The sequence below is a fragment of the Aythya marila genome (assembly GCF_965140915.1).
Source record: "Aythya marila genome assembly, chromosome: 2".
Classification (NCBI taxonomy): Eukaryota; Metazoa; Chordata; class Aves; order Anseriformes; family Anatidae; genus Aythya; species Aythya marila.
This window is the reverse complement of record NC_139043.1, coordinates 52,828,274-52,850,094: the sequence shown is the minus strand read 5'-3', so window position 1 is coordinate 52,850,094 and position 21,821 is coordinate 52,828,274. Positions and strand designations below refer to the sequence as shown.

The 21,821-nt window shown below is 38.1% G+C and overlaps 1 protein-coding gene across 1 annotated transcript in view; it reads left to right on the top strand.

Moving 5' to 3' along the window:
* The first annotated feature begins 678 nt into the window (after positions 1-678).
* Positions 679-21,821, top strand: part of DTNBP1 (dystrobrevin binding protein 1) — a 69,294-nt gene continuing 48,151 nt past the window's right edge. Inside the window, exons 1-6 of the mRNA XM_082753911.1 lie at positions 679-808; positions 3,936-3,986; positions 6,603-6,653; positions 7,541-7,601; positions 11,022-11,154; positions 16,951-17,083. Of these exons, the coding sequence (XP_082610037.1) occupies positions 753-808; positions 3,936-3,986; positions 6,603-6,653; positions 7,541-7,601; positions 11,022-11,154; positions 16,951-17,083 (485 nt within the window). The 5' untranslated portion in view covers positions 679-752. The remainder of the gene's footprint in view (positions 809-3,935; positions 3,987-6,602; positions 6,654-7,540; positions 7,602-11,021; positions 11,155-16,950; positions 17,084-21,821) is intronic.

The following is a 21,821-nucleotide window of genomic DNA, read 5'->3' as shown; positions in this document are numbered from 1 at the left end:
TACTTTCAGCCTCCAGTTGTTTTTATTCTTATTTAAATATTGGAGTCTCATTTAAATGGAAACTTCAGAATTCACAGATCCATCTAAATCCTGGGTCCATGTTCCTCAAATACTAACTGAAAACATCCAGTGGGGGGGACAATCTTTATGTTATAGTGACTGTAGATGAGGTGTTGTCCTCTAGTAAGAGGAAAGAGTAGCTGATTGTTATGAAAAGGTCTGGTTCCACCTAAGTTGACCCCAGACTCCTAAATCACTGAAGACAGGTATTGCTTGATTAGATAGTATCGAGAAGCTTAATGAAAACACTTTTAAGGCTTTATTAGGAAGGACGATTCCCTTGAGCTCGCTCATACGCTGTGCCCACTGCGGCCAAATCCATCGAGGTGGTGGCGAGCAGGAACCGCCTGATTTTTTAGGACACCCCTCGCACAAACTTCAGGGATCTAAACCCTCCTCCCAGAGCTTGGCGGGCACTAGATACAGCTGGGCCCGGCTTTTCAGCGTGCCAGGAGCACAAAGCAGGAGCCAGCCGCCACCATATGGGAGCGGAGGGGACAGGGCTGAGGGTGAAGCCACCAGGTCACTGTGCCATGGCTGCGCCGCCGCCATGTTGGGGCGGAGGGGGCGGCCCTTCCCGGATGCCGCCTCACACCGCCCCCGACTCCGCCCCGGCCGCGGGCCGAGGGTGAGGGCGGAGGGGGGAGCTCCGCCCGCCGCCGCCACCGGAGGAGGAGGAGGAGGCCGGGACGATGTTGGAGACGCTGCGGGAGCGGCTGCTGAGCGTCCAGCAGGACTTCACCTCGGGGTGGGTGGCACCCCGTGTCCATAGGGGGGTGGCGGGACCCGCAGCCCGGCCGGGGTGAGGGGGAAGCAGGTGACCGGGAGGGAGGAAGAGGAGGGGACCGGCGGCTGCGGCGCTGGGTGTGGGGAGGGAGAGGCTGCGCTTCGGGGAGGGTGGGCGAGGCGTGAGCGGGGCCGATGGAGGCGGTGGGCTCGGTGACGAAGTGCCTGAGCCGCGAGGTTTCGTGGATCCGTGTGATTTCGCCCTTTGCTGCCTGAAAAGCTTCTCTGTGCCCTGGAGGATGAGAGAGTTGCCATCACGTGAAGGAGAGGAGCGCAGGATGAGCGGAAGGAGCAGCTCCTTGCTGACACTACAGAGATACTCTGCCTACACTGCCCCACTCCAAAAATACTCTTCCTACACTGCCCCACTCCACAGTACAAAGATATTCTTGCTACGCCGCCCCGCAAGCTCTATTTTTTTTAATATGCACACTGGATCAATGCTATATTTAGCACCAGCAGGTGGTCCCAGGGAGTGTTACTGGAAGTCAGAGGATGGCAGGGGAGCAAGGTCACGCCTGTGCTGCGAAGCTCCGGGCTCCTAACGAGCCCCAGGAGAGCATCGTGTTGTAATCGATTGCTTTTGAGAGCTGCCTGGCCTCTGGCTGTGTTGAGGCTGCCTGATAACATCTCCATGGTAAACATTTATCTATAGTCAAAGACATCTCTGAACTCCAAAAACCTACGTACTTTATAATGACTTATTTGCAGCAGTTTACAGCGGACCAAAGAAACTGCTACAGTAACTACCAATCAACGGCACAAGTTGCTGGTGTATCTATCTTACCAAAAGAAACATGAAATCGTAAGAGTACAGACCAAGGCATTGCTTTAGTGCCATATTTCTGTTTTGCTGTTATTTTTAGAGCTCTTGTTGTGTTGGATGCCTCAATACAGTGTAAGATTCTTTTGGAAATGGTGTCTTTAACGTGATGAAACAGGGTAAACAGAAAGGCCTGGGTGTGATGGTCACTTCACTTTGTCAACATAACCGCTGTTGCTGCTGGGGAGCCAGTAGGTTTTCATGTAGTCTCTAATTTCCCTTCTTCCTTGTGTTGCCATGTTTTATTCTGTTTTAAAAGCAGTTTTTATTGTTTGCATCTTTGTTTCAGGAGCTCCATTAATGTGTCCTCCTTGGGGTGTCCTTTTAACTTTTTTTTTTTGCAGTGTAATTCTTTGTTGCCATTTAGAATGTGTATCTTGAAGCAGTGGTAACAAAGGTTGTGTAGTGCATCACTCCTTTTCCCGTACTGTCACCTTCACATCAGGCCAGAACATTAATAGTCCTGTTTTGCTTTCCCTTTCCCTTCCAAGATAATGCAACCTCAGTGCCAGTGTTTCGGATTATCCTTTTCTCTACCCCCACCAAAGCAGTAGTAGAAGCATTGTTAACTACACATGAACGACTGTGAAATGAACAGTTGGATTGCTTCTAACACAGGGAGGGAGAAGCTTTTCCAGGGCTTCTAAGGAGAGAGCGTCTCTTCCAAAGGCATAAGGGAGCACCCACTTACAGCTAAAAAAGATTGAATCTGGGGTCATGTAGAAAGAACACTTTGAGGTTGTTAGCCACTTCTGTGTACAGAGAAATGTGTTCTCCTTTCCCCTTCAGATGTGCCTCCTGTCTGCTTCTGTGTATCCTGTGAGTGAGGTGCCTAGATTTTGACCCATTTACCTGCAAGCAGTCTCTTGCAGGAGAAGGGGGGGAAAAGAAGCAAGCTATCTTTGTGCTCAGGCAGTAATTTGTGTGCTTTGGCCGGCTTCAATGATGTGGTTCACGCTGCCTCTACTTTGTACAGAGAACACTGCTGAAAGGAAGCCAATATTGTGAAGCCTAGTGATGCCTCTTTTAACCATTACTTCTGACTACGTGACAGACAGCCTGGTAAAAGAACTGGTGCTTGTGACCCAGCGTTTCCTTCGATCCCTATATGCAGAGAAGTGCTGCTGTTACTGGCAGGAGTGCATACTGGGGAACAGAAGAGAAGAGCAAATTGCAGTGCGTTCCTCACTGTGCTGTGGTTGTTGCTACTTGGCTGACTATTAAGAACAGTTCTCTAACAGGGAGTAGAAACCAGCCTTAGTTTGTCTTCTCTCAATTTGCCTGCCACCTATGTTGCTGTAGACTTCGGAGGTTTCATTTTAGAGTTCCTGGAAGCTGGTGATAGTGAAAATGGGGGACAGGGAGTGGTTGGGCTCACCCTAGAAGCAGCCTGGTTATCTTTGTATCAGGGCTGCTTCTCAGTCACTGGGTGACTGAGGATTACTTAACACACATCCTTCAGTTCTTGATTTCTTCCTAACCCTTGTTATCCCACACAGCTGGGTTGCTGAAGGACATACAGGCTGAGGACAACCATCACCTTGATGGGCAGAGAAAGAGCAGGAGGTTTTGGTTCACACCCTTCCGTGCCAACCTGACTAGCACATACAGGTTGACTGGAAAAAAGTTTCAAAAAGCTGGGTGGGGGTAGTAGAGGAGTTGTTTTTTTTTGCTTTCTCATTTGCTTGTGAGTTGGTTGTTGTTGTTGTTAAAAACAGACAAACAACAAAATGGGTTTTAAAGAAATGAGATACCCGTACACCTCAGGTTTGTTCAGTTAGCAGTGCACTGTTACAATGCTGCTGGAGATTTTGATAGCTGGCAGGTGAAAAGTTGTGCTCGTGCTAGTCTTATGTTAGCAGACTTACAGCAAGTGGGTGCAAATATGTCTGTATTACTGTCATGCTCTTCCTTGGCACACGTGCCCTACAAAGGATGTTCTTCAGGATTGAACTGGCTATTTGTATGCAGATCTTTCATACCTGTCTTTTAAGGAAGCAGTATTGAAAGCTGGATGGCTTGGATATATAGCTGTCATTAAAATGTTCATCCCAGTTGCTCAATGCACTTATAGAAAAATCTTACAGTTTAGAAGAAGTGAAAATAATTTTCTGTGACAGTTTCCATAAAATCAAGTGAAATTTGATTTATGTCTGAAATAAGCTGAAATAAAAATAACTATAATAGACTGGAATTAACATGTTACACATTCAGACAAGTTGTTCTTTGTTGGAAACGTCTGACAGCTTTGTGTTTTGATTTACAGGTTGAAGACGTTGGGCGACAAATCAAGAGAAGCAAAAAAAAGCAGGCAGAGGTAGTTCCATACACCTTAATGTATAGCATTGATTTAGGATAGTGGTGTTAAAGGCAAATATAAAAAAGGCTCATATTCAGGTTACAAAAATATCTCCATAGAATTTTACAGAATGTTCTTTTGATGATAGAAAAGCTTAACCTTAATATTGATGAAATATGTGGCTTAATAGATTTTTGGTATGCGTAAATAATTTGTGATGGTTATCATACAATTTATAAATGTCTATTGAAATATGTGAATAGCCAACTTTATTGTAGTACTTCACACAAGATTCAGACTGTAATACACCAAAATGTATTGTTTTAACTATCTGTGAATCTTGTATACTAAAATTGTTTGTAATTGTTTTTCGGTGTAAGAACAAAAGTGAGCCTTTTTATTGTAAAAAATATATATATAACATACTACTAAAATTAACTGTGCTCATCTCTATTGAAAGAGCTTTTAAAAATCATGGTTTTTTATCTTCTGCACTAGTATGTTGTTTCAATCTATGTGAACTATAGGGAAAGACCACTTAATGTCTGTAAAGGACATCAGTGTTGCTTCTTCAAATAAGCTCAGATGTGCTTTAGTGTAAAGCATGTTCTCACTAAAAAAGCATGTAGACAAATTAATTTTAAGACAGGCTTTAAACAAAAAATAAGGCATCTGAAATAAGCTGTGTAAAGTTCTGAAGCTTGATGTTTGTAGAGTGTAAAGATTTTTACAACGGAAAGCTGGTTGTGTTGACAAGACACTGAAGCTAAACTAAAAACGGATGACTATTTGAATAAAACTATTTTAGGCAACTGCCTTCTCTGTATATTTCCAGTCCATAATATTTTGGTTCATCTGGTGTATTGTGAATCTTAATCCCTTTTTGAGAAAAGCACCGGGCAACCCAAATAGATCCTCATGAATTGGGGAATGCCAGGATGACTTCTACTTCTGCTTTGCTGTTAAAGTTCTGGAACAGGTACAGCTTAGCTTGGTTGTAAGGATGGCTGAGAGCTTGTGGAGCAGCATCAGAGGAGAGGCCACTAAGGGTGATGTTGTGGTGGCAGCTTGCTGCTGACAATCTGACCAGGGACAGGAAGTGGATGGTGTCTTCTCTAAACAATTCAAGGAAGTTTCACTAGCATTAAACCCCCGTTCTTCTGGGGGGCTTTAACTTCCTCTGTATCTGCTGTAAAAATGACGCAGCAGTCAAGAAGAGTTCTGAAGGGGGTCAGGGATAAATTTTAGATTCCCTTTCAATATCTTTGGCATGCAGGGATAGCTTTAGGAAAGCCTGAGGACAAGAAGAGCTTCTACCCCTGCATTGGTAATAAAAGGCTGAATGCAATAAATATGAGATAGTTGATAAATGAGGTGGATGCTGAAATGAAATTGAGATAGGTGATGACTTTGCTTTAGTCCTTGCAAACAAGGTCTCCCAGTCCCTCTGCTTAGTTAGAGGATTCAAGAAAGAAATTGACCAGGAATGGATGAAAATCAAACTGGGGAACTCAGCCCGTGAAAGTTCATATGGCCATATGGGCCATGAGGTTTCAAGAAATTTCATGAAATTCATCCCATACAAATCTGAAGTCTCTGACTGGGAAGAAAGAATCCTCTGCAACACTATGGACTGGGGCTGGGAAATAGCTTTGCTGTGAAGACCCTGGGGGTTTTGGCAGAAATCAAGCTGAAAGTGAGCCAGGAATGTGCCTGGCAGCAAGGAAGGCCACATGCAGCAGGACTGAGGAGAGTGGCTATCCCACTGGCTCAGCACTCATTATATCACAGCAAGTTATTGTGTACAGTTTTGGGCTAACATGAGACATTGATAATCTGGAGCCAGTTCATCTGAGGGCCACTGGGATGCTGGGGCTGCAGTCCTGCTATTTTATGAGGGGAGCCTGGAGACGAGTTGGCTTTGGGGAGACCTAGCAGCAGCCTGCCATTACCTGTGTGCAGGTTATCAAGGTGAGGCAGGCAGTGCTAGGCTGTCATCCCATCACACAGTGCTATGTGATGGGATGACAAAAGGCAATAGGTGTAAAGGAAACAAAGAGGTTCAGACAGAAAAATGCTATAAGGAAAAGTGCTTCCCCCCACACACACACCAAGGATGGTTAAGCAGGGGAACAGGCTGCTTTCAGAGGCTGTGAAGTTTCTGTCTTCAGAGGTTTTTGAAGTTCCAACCGGACAAAGCCCTGAGCAAGCTGATCTGATCCCACAGCTGGTCCTGCTTTGAGCAAGAGGTTAAACTAGAGACTCATTGTGAAGTCCATTTTCACCTCACTGATTTCTATGATTTTTCCCCTGGCTTAAATAAAAAAGGTTTAATTTGTAGTATTTATATATACAAGAAATTGTCTCATGTAAGTTGTTTTTAATGGGCATAGTCAAAAACAGTTAAGAATGGGCTACAATAAAATAATGAAGGAGGAAAAAAACTAGCTTTGGAATGTTCTTGTAACATACCCTGTAATGCACTTTAAACCTGAAATGGCAAAATGTGAAAGCAAACACTTGGGAACATTCCTGTGCTCAGCATATCTGTGAAATGTATGTGTGTATGCATAGGTAGTGTATAACAGCCTTCTGTTCATTAATAATGTTTGTATGTTTACAATTTGTTTACAGAACTGCTCAAGATTTGCCAGAGTTTTCTCCTGGACTGGAATTACTGAGCAGGTATGACCTTCTATTTCTTTGTTGGTGTCTGCTTCCTGATGTTTCAGCAATAACTTTGCTAGGTCAAGAAAATGAGAAGAAAATGCATGTGTTCATATTGCTATTCATGTTTGGATGCTTTGCAGTGAGTAGAGCAGGGCTTGCTGGGAAACGATAAATGTATTTAAAGCTTGCCCCATTCTTAAGTACTGTGATGCTGGTGACTCAGGCGTTCTATAGGAAAAGGAGAATTTGAAAGATAACTTCAGTTCTAGGTCTAATGCACAGGGAGAAGGAGAGCAGCATTGAGACCCAGCATGTGGTTTTATTTTGACACTTTGCAACTTTTACACATTTGATGAGTTACTGCTGTTATAATAGAAATATAGACAGTATGCCTGTCATAGCCATGAGAAGAAATTGTTTTCCATGTCTATTTCATCACATTTTTTCTGAGTGTGAGAATTTTTCTGCATTATAAATTTCCTCTGGGTTTGTATCTTCAAAACAAAAAAGACTGTTCTCATTTTTTTGGGGGCGGGGTGACAGACGGACAGGACAGATAATGGACATGACTGGTGATGCAGTCTTGTCTTTCTTTTTCTTTTTTTTCTTAATGGAATTGGGTTCCAGGTAGTGCTGTAAGCATCTTTGTGTGTAGTCTTAAATCTAAGTCTGGGTCCAATGAGCTCTTAATGTATGCAAAAAAAAGATATCATTTCTTTGAAAGATATTATTTTTTACTGTGTATTTCTTTCTTGCATTTACTGTTCTTCCAATACAATTAGACAGTTTTTAAAACTGTATTTTTGTAATCTCTGTAAACATAAACCCACAGGCATCCATGAAATCCTCTTTATTTATAAGGAGAATGCATCAAAAAAGTAAATCATTTTTCTTCTCTTCAGATATGAAGATGCTTGGGCTGCCCTTCACAAAGGAGCTAAGGATTGTGCAAAAGCTGGAGAGGTAAGAAAAAATAACAATGCTACACTTAAAATGCTTTAAAATGTGTAAATAATTTTAAACTCAAATTTTTAGTAACAATGTATTAGGCTCATTCTGGTCACCAGCTGGGCACCCGCATGTACCTTTGGCTAGTGGTCAGCTGTTCTGGCAGTGTCCTCTCCCAATTTCATGCCTGCCCTGAGCTTTATCACTGTAGGGGTGGAGTTCATAAGTGGGGAAAAATGAAAGCCTTGACACTGTGAAAGCACTTTTCAGCAGTATTCAAAACACTGATGTGTTATGAACATGGTTCTAGTCACAAATCCAAGACACAGCACCATATGTGTTATGAAGAAGGTTAACTCCATCCCAGCTGGGTGCAGTACAACCAGTATTATGGAAAAGTAATACACTCTGCTGCAGCTTCAGAAAAATGTCAAGCTGCATTGTTTTACTGGGATTTTAAGATGCTATTTGACTGGCAGCAGATGGAATGGATCACAGTGCCCAGTTCCTATTTTTTTAATACCCTTTTGAGATTTATTGCTAGTCAGCAACAATTACTGTTCCTGATGTACTAAATATGCCTGTTGTAAAAAAAGATCTGTGATCATGTTTCTTACAAGGCATCATCTGACAAGAATTGTCTGAAGTTCACTCTGCTGTTTACTTTCTGAGACTCCTGTTGCTACAAGCATTGAGTATGATCATTTCCTAGTTCTGTTAAAGTAATTTTTAACTGATATATTGACACACAGAAGTTCTTGTCTTCTATCCGGTGTTCAGACAGTTAAAATCACTACTTGAGCTTAAGCAAAAATTAATTACATGAGCTCACTTTTTTTCTGGGGTATATCAGGTTACAGAATGACTGAGAAATATTACTTTGTCGGAGTGTGACAAGAAATGTAAAAATAAAACACATCCAGAGGTTCAGATGGCCAGTTTTTGCACTCTGCTGCCATTATCTGACATATTTTAAGTTAGCTGGGGATATTATTTTAAGTCTACTTAAGAGATCTAGAATAAATGGCAATGTAAACAATGTAATTTCAGTGATAATTCAAACAATAAATAATGTGATGTAATGTAAACAGTTGCAAAAATGGTGTTGCATGTTAACACCGTAACTCTTTAGAAGTGCTGGGAGGGCTGGGGACTGAATAATATCTTTGGGGTTGAGGTGTGCTGGTGGTTAGTACCAGGGTGGGGCTGACAGTGTCAGCTGCGTAGCTGCGATGTATAGCAGGACTGAACTGGGGGGTTCACTGTCCTGGATGAAACCTTAACTTTGTCTGGCCAAATCCATCCTGACTCTTCTGCTTTCCATAGTAGTTTTCTCCCTAGCTTTTTCCTATGTATATAAAATCTCACTGCCTAATATTTTTGAAATGCTGTATTTAGGGTAAGGAACGTTATCTTATATTTTTCTTTCTCTTGCCTGATAGTATTTCCACCACTTTTTCCACCAGTTCTAGTGAAAAGTTTCAGTTACTAGAGATGCAGTTCTCTCTGCCAGCTTTGTGTGTTTTACTACTCATGATTATTTTTAGAAGACCCCTTAAATGAGTTTCTTAAAATTTTGCAATACTTGCAATAGTCTGCTTTTAAAAATGTAATTCTAAAAACAACGTGAGATTTCAGGTTTATAAAGCCAAGATAACCTTAATCTTGTGTGTTATGGCTGCTTGGGAAAATTAGAATGAAAAACTTTCAAAGAGACTCCAAAATTTTCCATGTAGTGCAAATATTTTGTTTTGGGAGAATCCAAAATATGCTTTTATGAAAGCAGAAAATACAGGGCTCAATGTAATCAGAATTGTGTAAGCACACGGGATTGATTGTACCAGATGAGGCCTAAAGTTCCACTTGTCCAGTATCCTGTTTCTGGTAGTGGTCAGTAGCAGATAAATAAGAGCACTAGTTGCTTATAAACCTTGAGTAGGAAAAGGAACTTGAATATTTCAAGCTTTAATTGCTGCCTACAGCTTTACCATGTTGTAGATGTTAACTACCAGTTCTATCTACAAAATTATCCTAAAAATACTGGTTTTAGATGCTTGTAATCTTAGTTGCATGTAATTTTCTCTAGGCTGAAATGTTCTGGTGTTTGTCCTCATCTCATGATGTATTTTGTTGTTGTTTGCCTTAATGTTTGACTCATACCGTTATTTCGTTCTCAAAAATAGTTCTGGCTTTAAAAAAGGGTGTCGGTGTTCTGAAATGTTTCATTACTCACTGGGCTTTGGAATAAGGTTTCAAGCCTTGTCTGGTAAAACAGGATGGCTTTTTGACAGAGATGGGGAGTTGGAGGGATTTGGAAATGGAAGTTGTCATTCTGAAAGGATCTGTCTGAAGTGGATAGAATTATAAATGCTTAAGAACTTCCTTTACCCATTGTTCTAACATTTTCCATTTTTGCAACTAAATTCTATGAAAACTGAAACATTCAGAATGCAGATACAGAAGAAGTAGTAATGGAACTAAGAACAGGGAAACTAATTGAATCATCTTGATTATCATATATAAGGGAAACATCTGTGTTACCTAAGTTCTCTTGATCTGGCCATGTTTTGTAGAATCTGACCTATGTAAAATAAAACTTTTAAATGGTGTATCCTCCTCATATTATAACACTATTGTATAATGAGTGTTAGGAAGAATCAAACAAGAACAACAGAAATTGTGCTAGCATAAAAGTATATTCAGAAAGATTTGCAGCTAGTGCAATTAAATTTATAACAAAAGCAGTAAGATTGATGTAAAGATAACTTATTTTTAAATGTCATTCAATTCATTTCATTATCTAGAGTATTTTGAATGTGCAGAATCTTCAATTTTCTTGTTGAGATGGACAGCTGTATTAGTATTCTCATTTGATTTTGATCTTATGATAGTGTGTCGCAGATTTGTAAGTTCTGATAATGAAAATTGTTCTGAAACTGGTGCTTTTTCTAAATCAACTGTTCTGGTTTTTGGAGTGGCAGTAGGTGAGAAAATGGTGACAGGTTTTATTGACATGTCAATTTCATCTGACTTTATTGATTAAATTGGCATGAGTAGCAACATTAAACTAAGTTACCAACTTAGGCAAGCCTTACATTACAGCACTGTAATGTTGTTACTGTATACCAGTGCAACCCTGCTGTCAAAATTCCAGCTGTATGTCATTATAGTTAATAAAATTCATAAAATGTCCTGTTTTAGTGTAATTAGTGTATTGAGAAAATCTATGTTGTTTTGATGGATGCATTTTTATATGCATTTTTCATACTGTGGGATGCCTTCTTGAGTGTGTTGTATGTTTAGTTGGGAAGTATGTACGTTGTAGTGATATAACGTTATTGTACTGACCTTACGCATGAATTCTAAAAATTGGTTGAGATGCTCATAAGTAGGTATATCAACTTGAAAGTAAAGTCAAGAACCTGTTTGTTTCAGCTGGTGGACAGTGAAGTTGTGATGCTTTCTGCACACTGGGAGAAGAAAAGGAACAGTTTGGTGGAACTACAGGACCAGCTCCAACAAATACCTGGGTTTTTAGCGGATCTAGAATGCCTTACAGCAAGCCTAGGTAAGGCTTTATAGACATAGCAAGTGTTCAAGTCAATAAACAGGCTTAGACTGAAGTTCAGATGTTGTGAACTTTGTAATTACATAATTTCATTTTGCTTCCCAAACACATCCTTTTTTGTTATAAAACATTAGTTCTTAAACTAACTGGTTTTGTAAAGGAGAAAAATTAGTCGTGGTTGCTTTCCCAGAAGCTAAAATGTTGTATCTGTCACTATTTTGGGGGGAAAAAAGTGTATGGTAACTCCATGTCCTGGTGAAAATTATTGTCCGCTGAAAATTATTCTTATTGAAGTCTTAAATTCTTTATGTAAGTAATGTTAACAGTCATGTATGTAGTTGCTTCTCTTCAGTCAGTGTAGTTTAATTTAATAATTTCTTTTAAATCATTATTTGTTCTGTGGGACAAGAAATGTACTTGGCTTGGGACATTTCCAAGGCAGAAAAGTTATTTTGAAAGTAATTGTTGGTTCCAAAGCTTGCTCCCATACTTCAACTTAGTATACAGGAACAACCTGGCTTTCTCATAGGTGAAACTAGCAGTACTAGTTTCTGAGGTTACCAAATACATCGTGTTTGTTAGATGTGTTGTCAGGCACTACAGATGGGTTCCAATTTTTTTTATATTTCTATCAAATGTTAACCTGTTGATTTAACTTAAAAGCTGAGAAGATCAGTGCTCTAGTGGACTACTTCTGGAAACATCTCATACAAAACAGTTGATCCAGTGTTGAAAATTAAATTAGGAAAAAATATTCTGGCCTCTTAGTCTCTGAAAAGCTGCAGTGTTACTGTGCCTTGAAACAAGGATGTGATGTTTAACAATTAGGAAGCCTTTCTGTCATCAGTAGGCCTCTTACTATCTCCATGAAAATCTGTTCAAGTTGCATCAATTTAAAGTTTTTAAACAGATGAGTTTTTGTTCTTAAGTAGACTAGTAATAGCTTTCTATTTCTTTTTGAACCATGGAATGTATTTTCATGTATTACTGTATATCATGTGATTTAGTAAGGCTTTATTATGTGTGGTAAGCATTTCTGTTGGCATTTTGAAAAGCTCACTTATTTTCTCATGAAATATCAGTTGAAATACTGATGTATTTAACTACTGATTTTAATATCATTGTGCATAAAGTGATGCAGTCCACTGGTAGGCCAAAGATAAGCAATATAATAAAACCTAATGGAATTGTCTTTATAGTTCATAACTGCAAATGCTATAAATTTTGATGAATTAGGTTTACCTTCCCATTCCTAATACTATGGGTTTATGAACCAAAATTAATCTCACCCTGACTGCAAAATTAGTTGGAGGAGTCTCTGTGACTCTGGAATATTTTTGATTTTATGCAAACAGTGGTTAGGGAAATATTAAGCAGTTTGCTCTGGGAAGCTAATTTTGAGATACACTGCTAAGTTTGTGAGATTTGAACCAAATCTTTCTAGCCTCACTGCAGGGGTCAGATTTCAAGTAATTCACCTACTGTTTTTTATTAGTTCTTTTCTAACCACTGAGATTGTGTTTTTGTTTTTTTTTGTTTTGTTTTGTTTTGGTTTGTTTGTTTCATTTTGTTTTGTGTGTGTGTTTGTTTCTGATAAGTCTTACAGAGTCTGTCTGAAGAGAAAGGTATAATTTATATCAAATTCAACATCTACAGTTCTGGAAGTGATTCAGCAGAAGTTTACTGTGATATTCTGCTTACTGTTTTTATTCTTTTATAACTGAGATATCTGTTCTTTCTAAACATAAGCTGCGTTCACTTTTCCAAGAGGTGATTAATATTGTGACTGAAATTTGAATGCAATTGAAATGTTCTGTTAAAAAAAAAAGAAAAAAAAAAAGTGAATATAGAATTATAAATCGCTATATGCTGGGTTGTGCATCCAAGATGTCATTTGGCTAATTTTCATCATTTCAGGAAATTAATAGTAGTTCTGTGTTGCAGCATGGTATGCCTCTAACAAATCTGTTAATGCTTTAATTTTGAAAGTCGACAGGGAACCCTGGCAGCTTTCGCTAACAGAAATTTCAGATAATGAAAATGAACCTTTTTGGTGACCTACTTAAAATCAGCATGAGTCACGTACAGATTCTTTGTCCTTTACTGTGTATAAAAAGACACATTTTCATTAGCACTTTATTTATAAACACCTTTTACTTAGGTACTCATATTATCAGTCATTCCTCACTTCCATAAAAAAGTCTGTCTTGATTTGTCCGATAAATTTATTGTATCATAAGAGATCTTGTAACTGTTGTTGAAAGCCTTGAAGAAAAAAATTACTCTCTTGTAAAAGTGAAATCAACAGTTATTGCCCTTTCAAAGTCCAGCATTTGAATCACCATTTAAGACAAATTTTATTTGAGATGTTGTAGAAAATATCTGCTTGTCAATATCTGGAACGTTTGTCTTAATATAAAATATACTTCATGCTTGAGTGGGGGCATTTGCTCAAATGTCTGTTTTAATTTCAGTAAATCAATGCACACAAACCTAGATTCAAATCCAATTTTCACTCTTTTATTTTTTTTCCCCTCTTAAACATCTAATGTTAAACATCAGCTTGAAATTGGTTTCAGAAAGACTGGTCATGAACCTAGATGACAGACCCCATGTAGGGTGAAAATATTTAGACTTGTGAGAGTGGGAAGAAAATAAGGCTAGGGATATATTCACAGAGATAAAAGCTGTTCCTTTCTAATCTTTAACAGATTTATTTTATTATTTTTTTTTTAAGTCTTGCAGGTGAATTGAGCTCTTCCTCTGTGTGTGTGTGTACATGAGCATACATATATACCTATATATGCTCATTTTAAGCTTAGTGATCTGTTATGTCCCTGTTTGACCTAGAGGTAAAGGGAATTTCTTTGATGTAATTTTTTCCATCCTTAATGTTTTATCCCTTTTTGGTTTTTAGTCAGAAGATAAATAAACTTTATAAAAATGGCTTTCATACTGATTGGTAGCTTCTGTTTTAGTGGCCAGGACTGTGTAGGAAAGTTAAATTTAAAATTATTGTAGAAAAAAATGAAAACTGTGGTATTTTCTGATATACAGTTCTGAGTTAGGTTTTCTAACAATTTTTGAACTACCACAGAACAACAGGTAACACAGGTTTCAGTTAAAATATATGTGATAAATTTAAATTAAGTAAACTTTAGGAAGAATGAAATTGCTGGTACAATGAATCTTTTCCCTCCTCTTTAAAAAGATAAAAGGTAGGGGGAGTGCTTTTCTCCACCACCTTGTTTCAGAGTGTAATGGTGGTTGGTGCCTGATCAGCTGGTTGTAGGATATCTTGAAGTGTGAGCTTCCTGTCAAAAGTGAGGTATAAATCCTTTGAGCTCAATATACATACAAAGGACTTCTGTACCTTCAATGTTTTGTTTTCTAAAATGTCATAACTCTGATCTCTACTAAATAAGTCCTGTTTTGTCGTCTCTGTCTAAATTACAGTCCCATGTGAAAATATGATTGGTGGTTTGTCCTGGTTGGGGCCTATCTTGGTATATACAGAATTTCAGGTTTGTAAAATTGAAATTTTGAGTGGTAGAAAACATAGCAGTCGTGGACATATCCTTAGATTAGCTGGCTTTCAGGGGCAGATGCATTCTAGGTGCTACTGTGAGCAATATACTGGAAATGTAACATTTTTTAATTTAGTGGTTTTACAAGATACCTTTTTTAAAGTGTGAGCTTATGTATCTGCGGATATTGATAAGAACATGTCAAACCATTATAGCTTAACTTCCAAATAGATTAAATACATAGCTTTGTTTGGAGCTTCCTTTTAGTGCACAATGTATAAGGTCTCATTTGGGAAGGAGAGACACGAAGTCACAACCAATGCCATTGCTACAGCTACATTCTTCTTGTGTGTCTGTGAAAACAGGTACATTTTCTTTTATTTTAGAAAGAAAAATTCTGAAATCTGTTGCAGCGAAACAGGATTGTTTTCTTCTGGAGAATTTAAGTTGTTCCTCTTCTTCAGGAGCACAAGCTGTGTTTTCTGCAGTTCCCACTAGAGGCTGCTCAAATACCAGTGCTAAGAATCAGTTAGCCTCTGGAATTCACTTTTCTTCATTATATTTTCCTGTTCTTTGTTGTTATCTTTTAACATTATTTCAATAGCAAGTACAGAACAGTATTTTTTTCCTTTTTTTTTGTGTAAGTGGAAAAAACAGTTGTTGGTAAGTACCTTACTAAAGTATCTCGAACCCTGCCGTGTTTGTGAGTTTTGCAAATTAATAAGTGAGCAATCATTCTGAAAGGCAAGTTAACATAATAGAGCCATTTGGATTTTAATGCACTCAGGAAAGTCCATTTTTTTAAGGAAAAAGGGGCCACCAATCATAAAAGCAGTCATGATATTACCTGTTGAATACATTTGGATTTTGTGAGAGAGGAAGTTGAGTGTGTGGTAAACAATGCATGTTCTACAGTGTAATCGGTAGAACTGAAAACATTTTTCCTCAAACTTGTTTCCATGTTAATTTTTAACAACCTTCTTTCAAGTAATCTGTGCTGATATGATAGATTATGTCATGTGTTTACTTTTCTGATTGCTGTGGAGCGTTTTTTTTTACTTTCTTTTTAGGGACAAAAAAAATCTTATAAAGCTGAATTGCAGCTGAATGTATGAATACGCATGCTAGGGAATTTGTTTACAGAGTCTTTAACTTCTGCTGTTACTGAGGGAACCACTAGGGTAGCAATTTCTAGTTGAGCAATGGCCAAGAAAGCTGAAATTTTCTGCACTTCAAGATAGGCTCCAAGTAGGAAAGCCAGACCAGGACTGGGGATTTTACATTGATGTCTTCAGCTTGCCATTTCCTTCTTTTGTGTAACCAAAACACGATAAATCACTTTTTTTCTGCCTTGAGCTTACTAGTTATTGTCTTGCTTCATGGAGATTGCTTCTGTCTTGGTTAGGCAAAGATGAAACCAGGCCATTTGCCAAAACTAGAGTTACTTTAGCTTTTTCTGCTACTTCTTTCCATCATCTCTGTAGTTCTTTGCATTGACAATCAAGTTTATCTATTGTAATGGATTAGCATGTGTCTCTGAACTCCCATCTACTCTTTGCTTGTTTCATTTGTAAACATGTAAATGTAATTCTTCTTCTCTCTGGTAAAGGAATCATTATGTCGGTATCGAATGTCTATAGTAGTCCCGTGTTCACATAGCTGTATCCTAGAGTGACTAGTTCATTAGAGTCTCAATTTAAAAGAAGAGATTGAGAGGGTTTTTGTGTTTGGTTATGTAAGATAGGTAAGTCTAGAGATTTGTCTATTGGTGTGTCTTCATTATTAAATTTTCAAAGCTGGCATTTTATATTTTCGCAAGGTTTTGTAAGAGTTAAAATTCTTCCAGTATGCCTTACTTCATTTGAATAATTTCAGATTACTACTGGTCTTGGTCAGCAAAGTTTCCTTCCTCAGGTTGGTACGAAGCAGGTAGTAGTAAAATGGCAACATGCCTGACAAGCAAAATTAAATTACGAATTTGGGATGCTTCATTTCACTAAGTATGGACAATAAGTCTTTGAGACTAAGATGCTGGGGAAAATACGCTTCTCGCTGCAAAGGGAGCCTCAGTTAGATCTTGCTTAACATGGTTCTGCTGTCACTCTCCCCTCTGTGATTTGAAATGTGTTTATGTGTTCTGAGCCATTTATATATGTGCAATTATTACCATGTTAATCGTTTATTTACTTTTATGAATTCCCATTTCTGTTTGGGTGGGTTTTGTCCATCTATTGATACAATTTGATGTTCATGTAAATATTTCTTATAGCCCGTCTAGAGGCAAGCTTTGAGGAAATGGAGAATCATCTATTGTGTCTTGAAGACCTATGTAAACAGTGTGAATTGGAAAGATACAAATGCATGCAGACATTACAGCTGGAAAACTACAAGAAAACAAAAAGGTAAATAAAACAATTGCTATAAATATTGGTTGGCATAAACTATAAGCCTACTGAGATTTTTTTTTCTTATACAATACAATCCCCCTTTTAGAATTTTTTAAAGAAATGATAATTGTTGACAGGAAGTTGCAAATTTGTAATAAATTGAATGTTGGTCTAACTCTTGGTGACAAACAGATAATTTGGAAATTATCACTACATTGAGAAGGTGAAGTTGTGTTGTATTATCATCAAAGAAACAGTTGGAGTAAGGGCAATTGTTAATAGGCACTGATAAATTGTTGTTTGTTTTAATCCTTTGCACTGTTTTGTGTGTGTGTTTGTTTGTTTGTTTTTTTTCCCACATATTGTAACCTGTAAAGCTAGTGACTGTATTTTCCTATCCTATCCTATGAGCATCATCTATTGTATATGGTAGTTATTGCTCTCCTGCCATACCCTTACTCGCAAAGACAGGGCATTACTACTAAGAATCGAAGTCCAGTTGTGTGAAAAGTTAACCACAGAACCTCCAACTCTTACACTTCACATTTACATAAAAGATGACATAGCAAGAGGTAAAAGTTAGGAGCTTAAAATACTTAACTGTTGTCTTTCTTGTGTTTGTTACTGATAGTGCCAAAAATAAGTAGAGGGAAGAAAAGTAGTAATAATTTGGTTATGTAGATGAGGAAATGAAGAGTTAAACTGAAGAAATTTGTCACAGATGATTTTTGATAGACAAGCAAGGGTAGATGCAGTTGCTGATCGACCTGGAGCAGGCATTTAAGTAGGAATAAGCAGGTTGCTTGATCTGACCAGCCCTGTGTTCTGCTAGCCAGGGGAAGCACCCTGTCTCTCTCCGTGGTTCTCATCACAGTGGAAGCAGGTTTGACTCATGTGGTGTGGTCAGAACAACTGTTTTGGTTTACGGTCCTAATTAGGAAGTTCTGATCAAGGTCAGGACTGTGCCAGACACTACTGGTTGCATTTTGCATACCATATCCATTTTCCTGTTTCTTGATCTTCCTTTTTGCCATCCTTCTCTCTCTCTCCCCTTCCAGTCTCCTCCCAAATGAAAAACGCAGCCCTAACAACTTCTTCCCCCTCAGTCTTGGTTTGCTACACCTTTGCTCAAATATATTATTTCTGCTGCCATTATTGAAAGAATCTTGGCTCTCTGTGGTGTTACACATATGATTACCTTACATACTGTTTAAGATTGCAAGTTCTGCCTCCCAGAAATCTCCCAGTACCTTGAAGGTCCCCTCCAATTGTCTGTGGCTGTGTGGCTGTTTGGCTGTTTTTGATGTAACTCCCCTTTAACTACCTGAGAAATGCAACCATCCCTCATGGTGCTATCCATCACGTCCAGCAGCTACTCATGTCATGCCCTTCAGTTTTTCATACCCTTTTCAGGGAGCTGAACCTCAGGCCCACATCAATGCTCTTGTCATTTTCCTGCAACCTGGATTTTCTCATTCCAAAGTCTGTACAACACTATTTTCACTCTCTCCAGGAAGAGCCAACACTAGACAACATGTCTCAATTTTCACTTGTTCTAACTTATATAAATAATTAAATATTTCTTAGTAATATTTTCAAAATTCTAAATCTGTGCTGTTTAACCGACTAACACACACAATTTTAAATGTGCATAAAACAGTAGATTTATACTCCCCAAAACATTGTAATCTTTCTGAAGTTTTCTGAGTTTGGTTTGTCCTCTCACTCACTTAAATCCCTCCCCTCCTTTCCCGCTCTCTCTTCCCTTCCCCCAGATTCTGCTTTCAGCATCAAAATAAAGTGTTAAACTGCTGCCTGCTCTGCTTAGCATCTAATCAGTTTTATAAATAGAATGCTAAGCAAGCTACTGAACATAATTGTAAGCTGATTACCTTTGGTCAGATCTAGACAAAACAGGAAAAATGCAGGTAATTTCTGGTTGATCATTGCCACAGTATTTATTTAGGTAAGAAATTAACTGCCAACTCATTACTAGAATGACACTTGCCAGTGTAGATACTTGAAGAATGAACAGCCAGTTAACTTAATGTGAGTGTGATTTGTTGTATGTGTTTGGAACTCAGGCTCGCTGCTGCTCTCTTTAGTGCTTGGGGTTTTTACTGTGGTAACAGTAAAGAATCAAGTTTGGGGTTCCAGAGCCTATGCTCTCTCTCCAACACAGAAATTTACTTTCAGGGATTAAATGGTTTTGTATAAGAATGTATTTCCTGTGCATTGACCATAGAGGGATGAAAACTGAGATGAACACAAACTCTTGGAAACTGTGGTTATTTTTAGAGTGGAACAAAAAACTTATTTTACTGTAAAGTTATGTCAGAGATTAGGCAAGAAGCTCATGTATTTGAAGTCTTTTGAAAAATCTTTCTGTATGAACGATGGAGAAAAAAGTGCTTTAGGTCAACATTAAACCTTTGAAATGCAGCTTATGGTAACTATGGGAACTGAATTTCAGAAATAGGTCTCTATGTTAAGTAGAGCAACTTTCTTTCTGTTAAAACAGATCAATTTTTTTCCCTTTTGTCTTTGTGTTGAGTACTAGTTTAAACGTAGATTCATCAATCCATGGTGTTTTCCACTATGTATTGTAAAGGCTGGAGCTGGGGATGGAGGGAATTGCTTGATTTACTGTGTGCTGATTAATATTCTCTTTTATGTTTCTTAAATTAGTTGATCAGGGCACCACTATTGTTGTATGGAGTCCAGGTTCCACCTTTGCTTTCTCTGGTTAGTCTTGCTGCAGTCATTTGCACACACGTTAGCATTAAACCATGCCATTTGTTTCCTGTCCTTTTCTCAAGCACAATTCTACTTCTTTTCTCTTAGCTGTCCTCCTGAGGACGCACAGTTTCTGATTCCAGATAACTCCTTGCATCCCTCCAGTGTCCTACGGCACTTCCTGCATTCCCAAGACAGTGCACTGTGTCGTTCAGGAAGCAGTGTCAGAAGCTCACTTTTGTGCTAATTTTTATATGCTCAAAATTGCAGGCTTATGGTATGAGCTGAAATGATTCTGTCCTGAAGCTATGAAGCTATTAGTACCAATTGTATCCATGTCAGATGGATCACTGTTGGTTTGGGTGGTTTTGTTTGCTTTTTGAAAAATAGCAAAAAATTTTATCAATTAAAAGGAGATGACTAACAGTAGCATTTTGTACAAATGTATTTCATTTAAGTAAAGAGTCCCTTGTCACTGGAAATGAATGAATACATTTTATAATGGCATTTAACTTTAAACATAATTGTCTGAATCTTAATTTTTTTCGGATTCCCAGTTTAAGAATCCTTTGTTTTCATTACTTGTCTGCTTTGAGAACAGACATAAAAGGAAAACGATGAAAGATATCTAAAGTCCCGAGTCTCTTCTTGTTTGGGTATATTTCAACAGATGAATATTTAGCAATACTGCAAACCTCAGTGGGACTAATTTTTTTTTTTTTTCCCTTTCTGGTGACATTTAAAGAAATGCTTTACGTAAAGAGAAAATATGTTCTTAATCTGTATATTTATACCTAAATTTTCTTTTTTGATTTTTAAAGATATATTTGATATCAGAAAAATTGTAACCCTCTGCTTTGGTAACTAACACAGTAGTCGAGGAGCCTGACAGTCTGAGGAATTTCCATGCTGATGACATCTTGTTTTTATGCTCCTGGAGGAGAAGGTTTGATGCACTTTCACATTCAAGAGGGTATGAAATTTGTTGTATAGATTAGAAATGCGTATGTGAGAAAATGTCTTAATCAGTTACTACTGTGATCGAACACAGGGGGTCATAAGGATTGTTGCAGTTGACACGTCTTACGTTAGGCCTGCCCAAATAAGCATTCAAAAAGTAAATCCAAAAATCTTCTTCAGACAATTCAGACCAACCTGCTTTTTGGAAAAGTTCCTTCATACTTGGCACAATTATTCGTTATTTACTCACTAATATGAAAAAATAAAAAAAGGTAGGATTACTTTTCTCCTGTGTGCTGATTTCAGATATTATCTATACCTACTGCAGTATCATTATAAATGATCTCGTTTACCTAAATTATTTTTATTTTACCAAGGTCAGAAGAGAGAAGATGGAATGGGTAGTAGGGTACCCTGCAATATACAAAATCGTGTTGCCTAAAAGAAGACTTGCATGTGTGCAGGCTTTGTTTAGATCCCATGATGTTCCCCAAGCAATAAGCTAGAACAGTACTCTGTCTTCAGTGATGACTGCCTCCCATCTGGTAGTGATAAATTGGAGTTGTAGCTTTACAATGTTTCTAAGCTTCACATATTAATTTGTCAAATGGATTTTTGATATGTAGAAAATATATTATTGTTGCATATGTTTCAGACATATTTATTTTTCCTTTGAGCATTAAATGTACTGTAAATTATTTCTGAGACTCTAGCTACATTTCATAGTTCTCATAAACATTTTCATCAAAGTAAGGTTGCTTGCCATATTCTTCTTGATTGGTCTTCCAGCAGGTTTAGAGTTTCAGCAGCTATACCTTCATGTAAGTGGGAGCATAAATAATTAATTTACAAGGATGGATGCTGAAAGTTTATCTTCAGGACAGTTGTCACAGTAGTCATGCTGTGGATGACTGGATTTAGTTTTCATTAGACATTAATCATATGGCTATTACTTTGTGCCAAATGGAGTTCACATTGCAATCTTTTCCATTCTGCTATTCAATGGTCTATATACAGCACACAATCAGTACCAAGTATTTTCATGGTAATAGCTGGC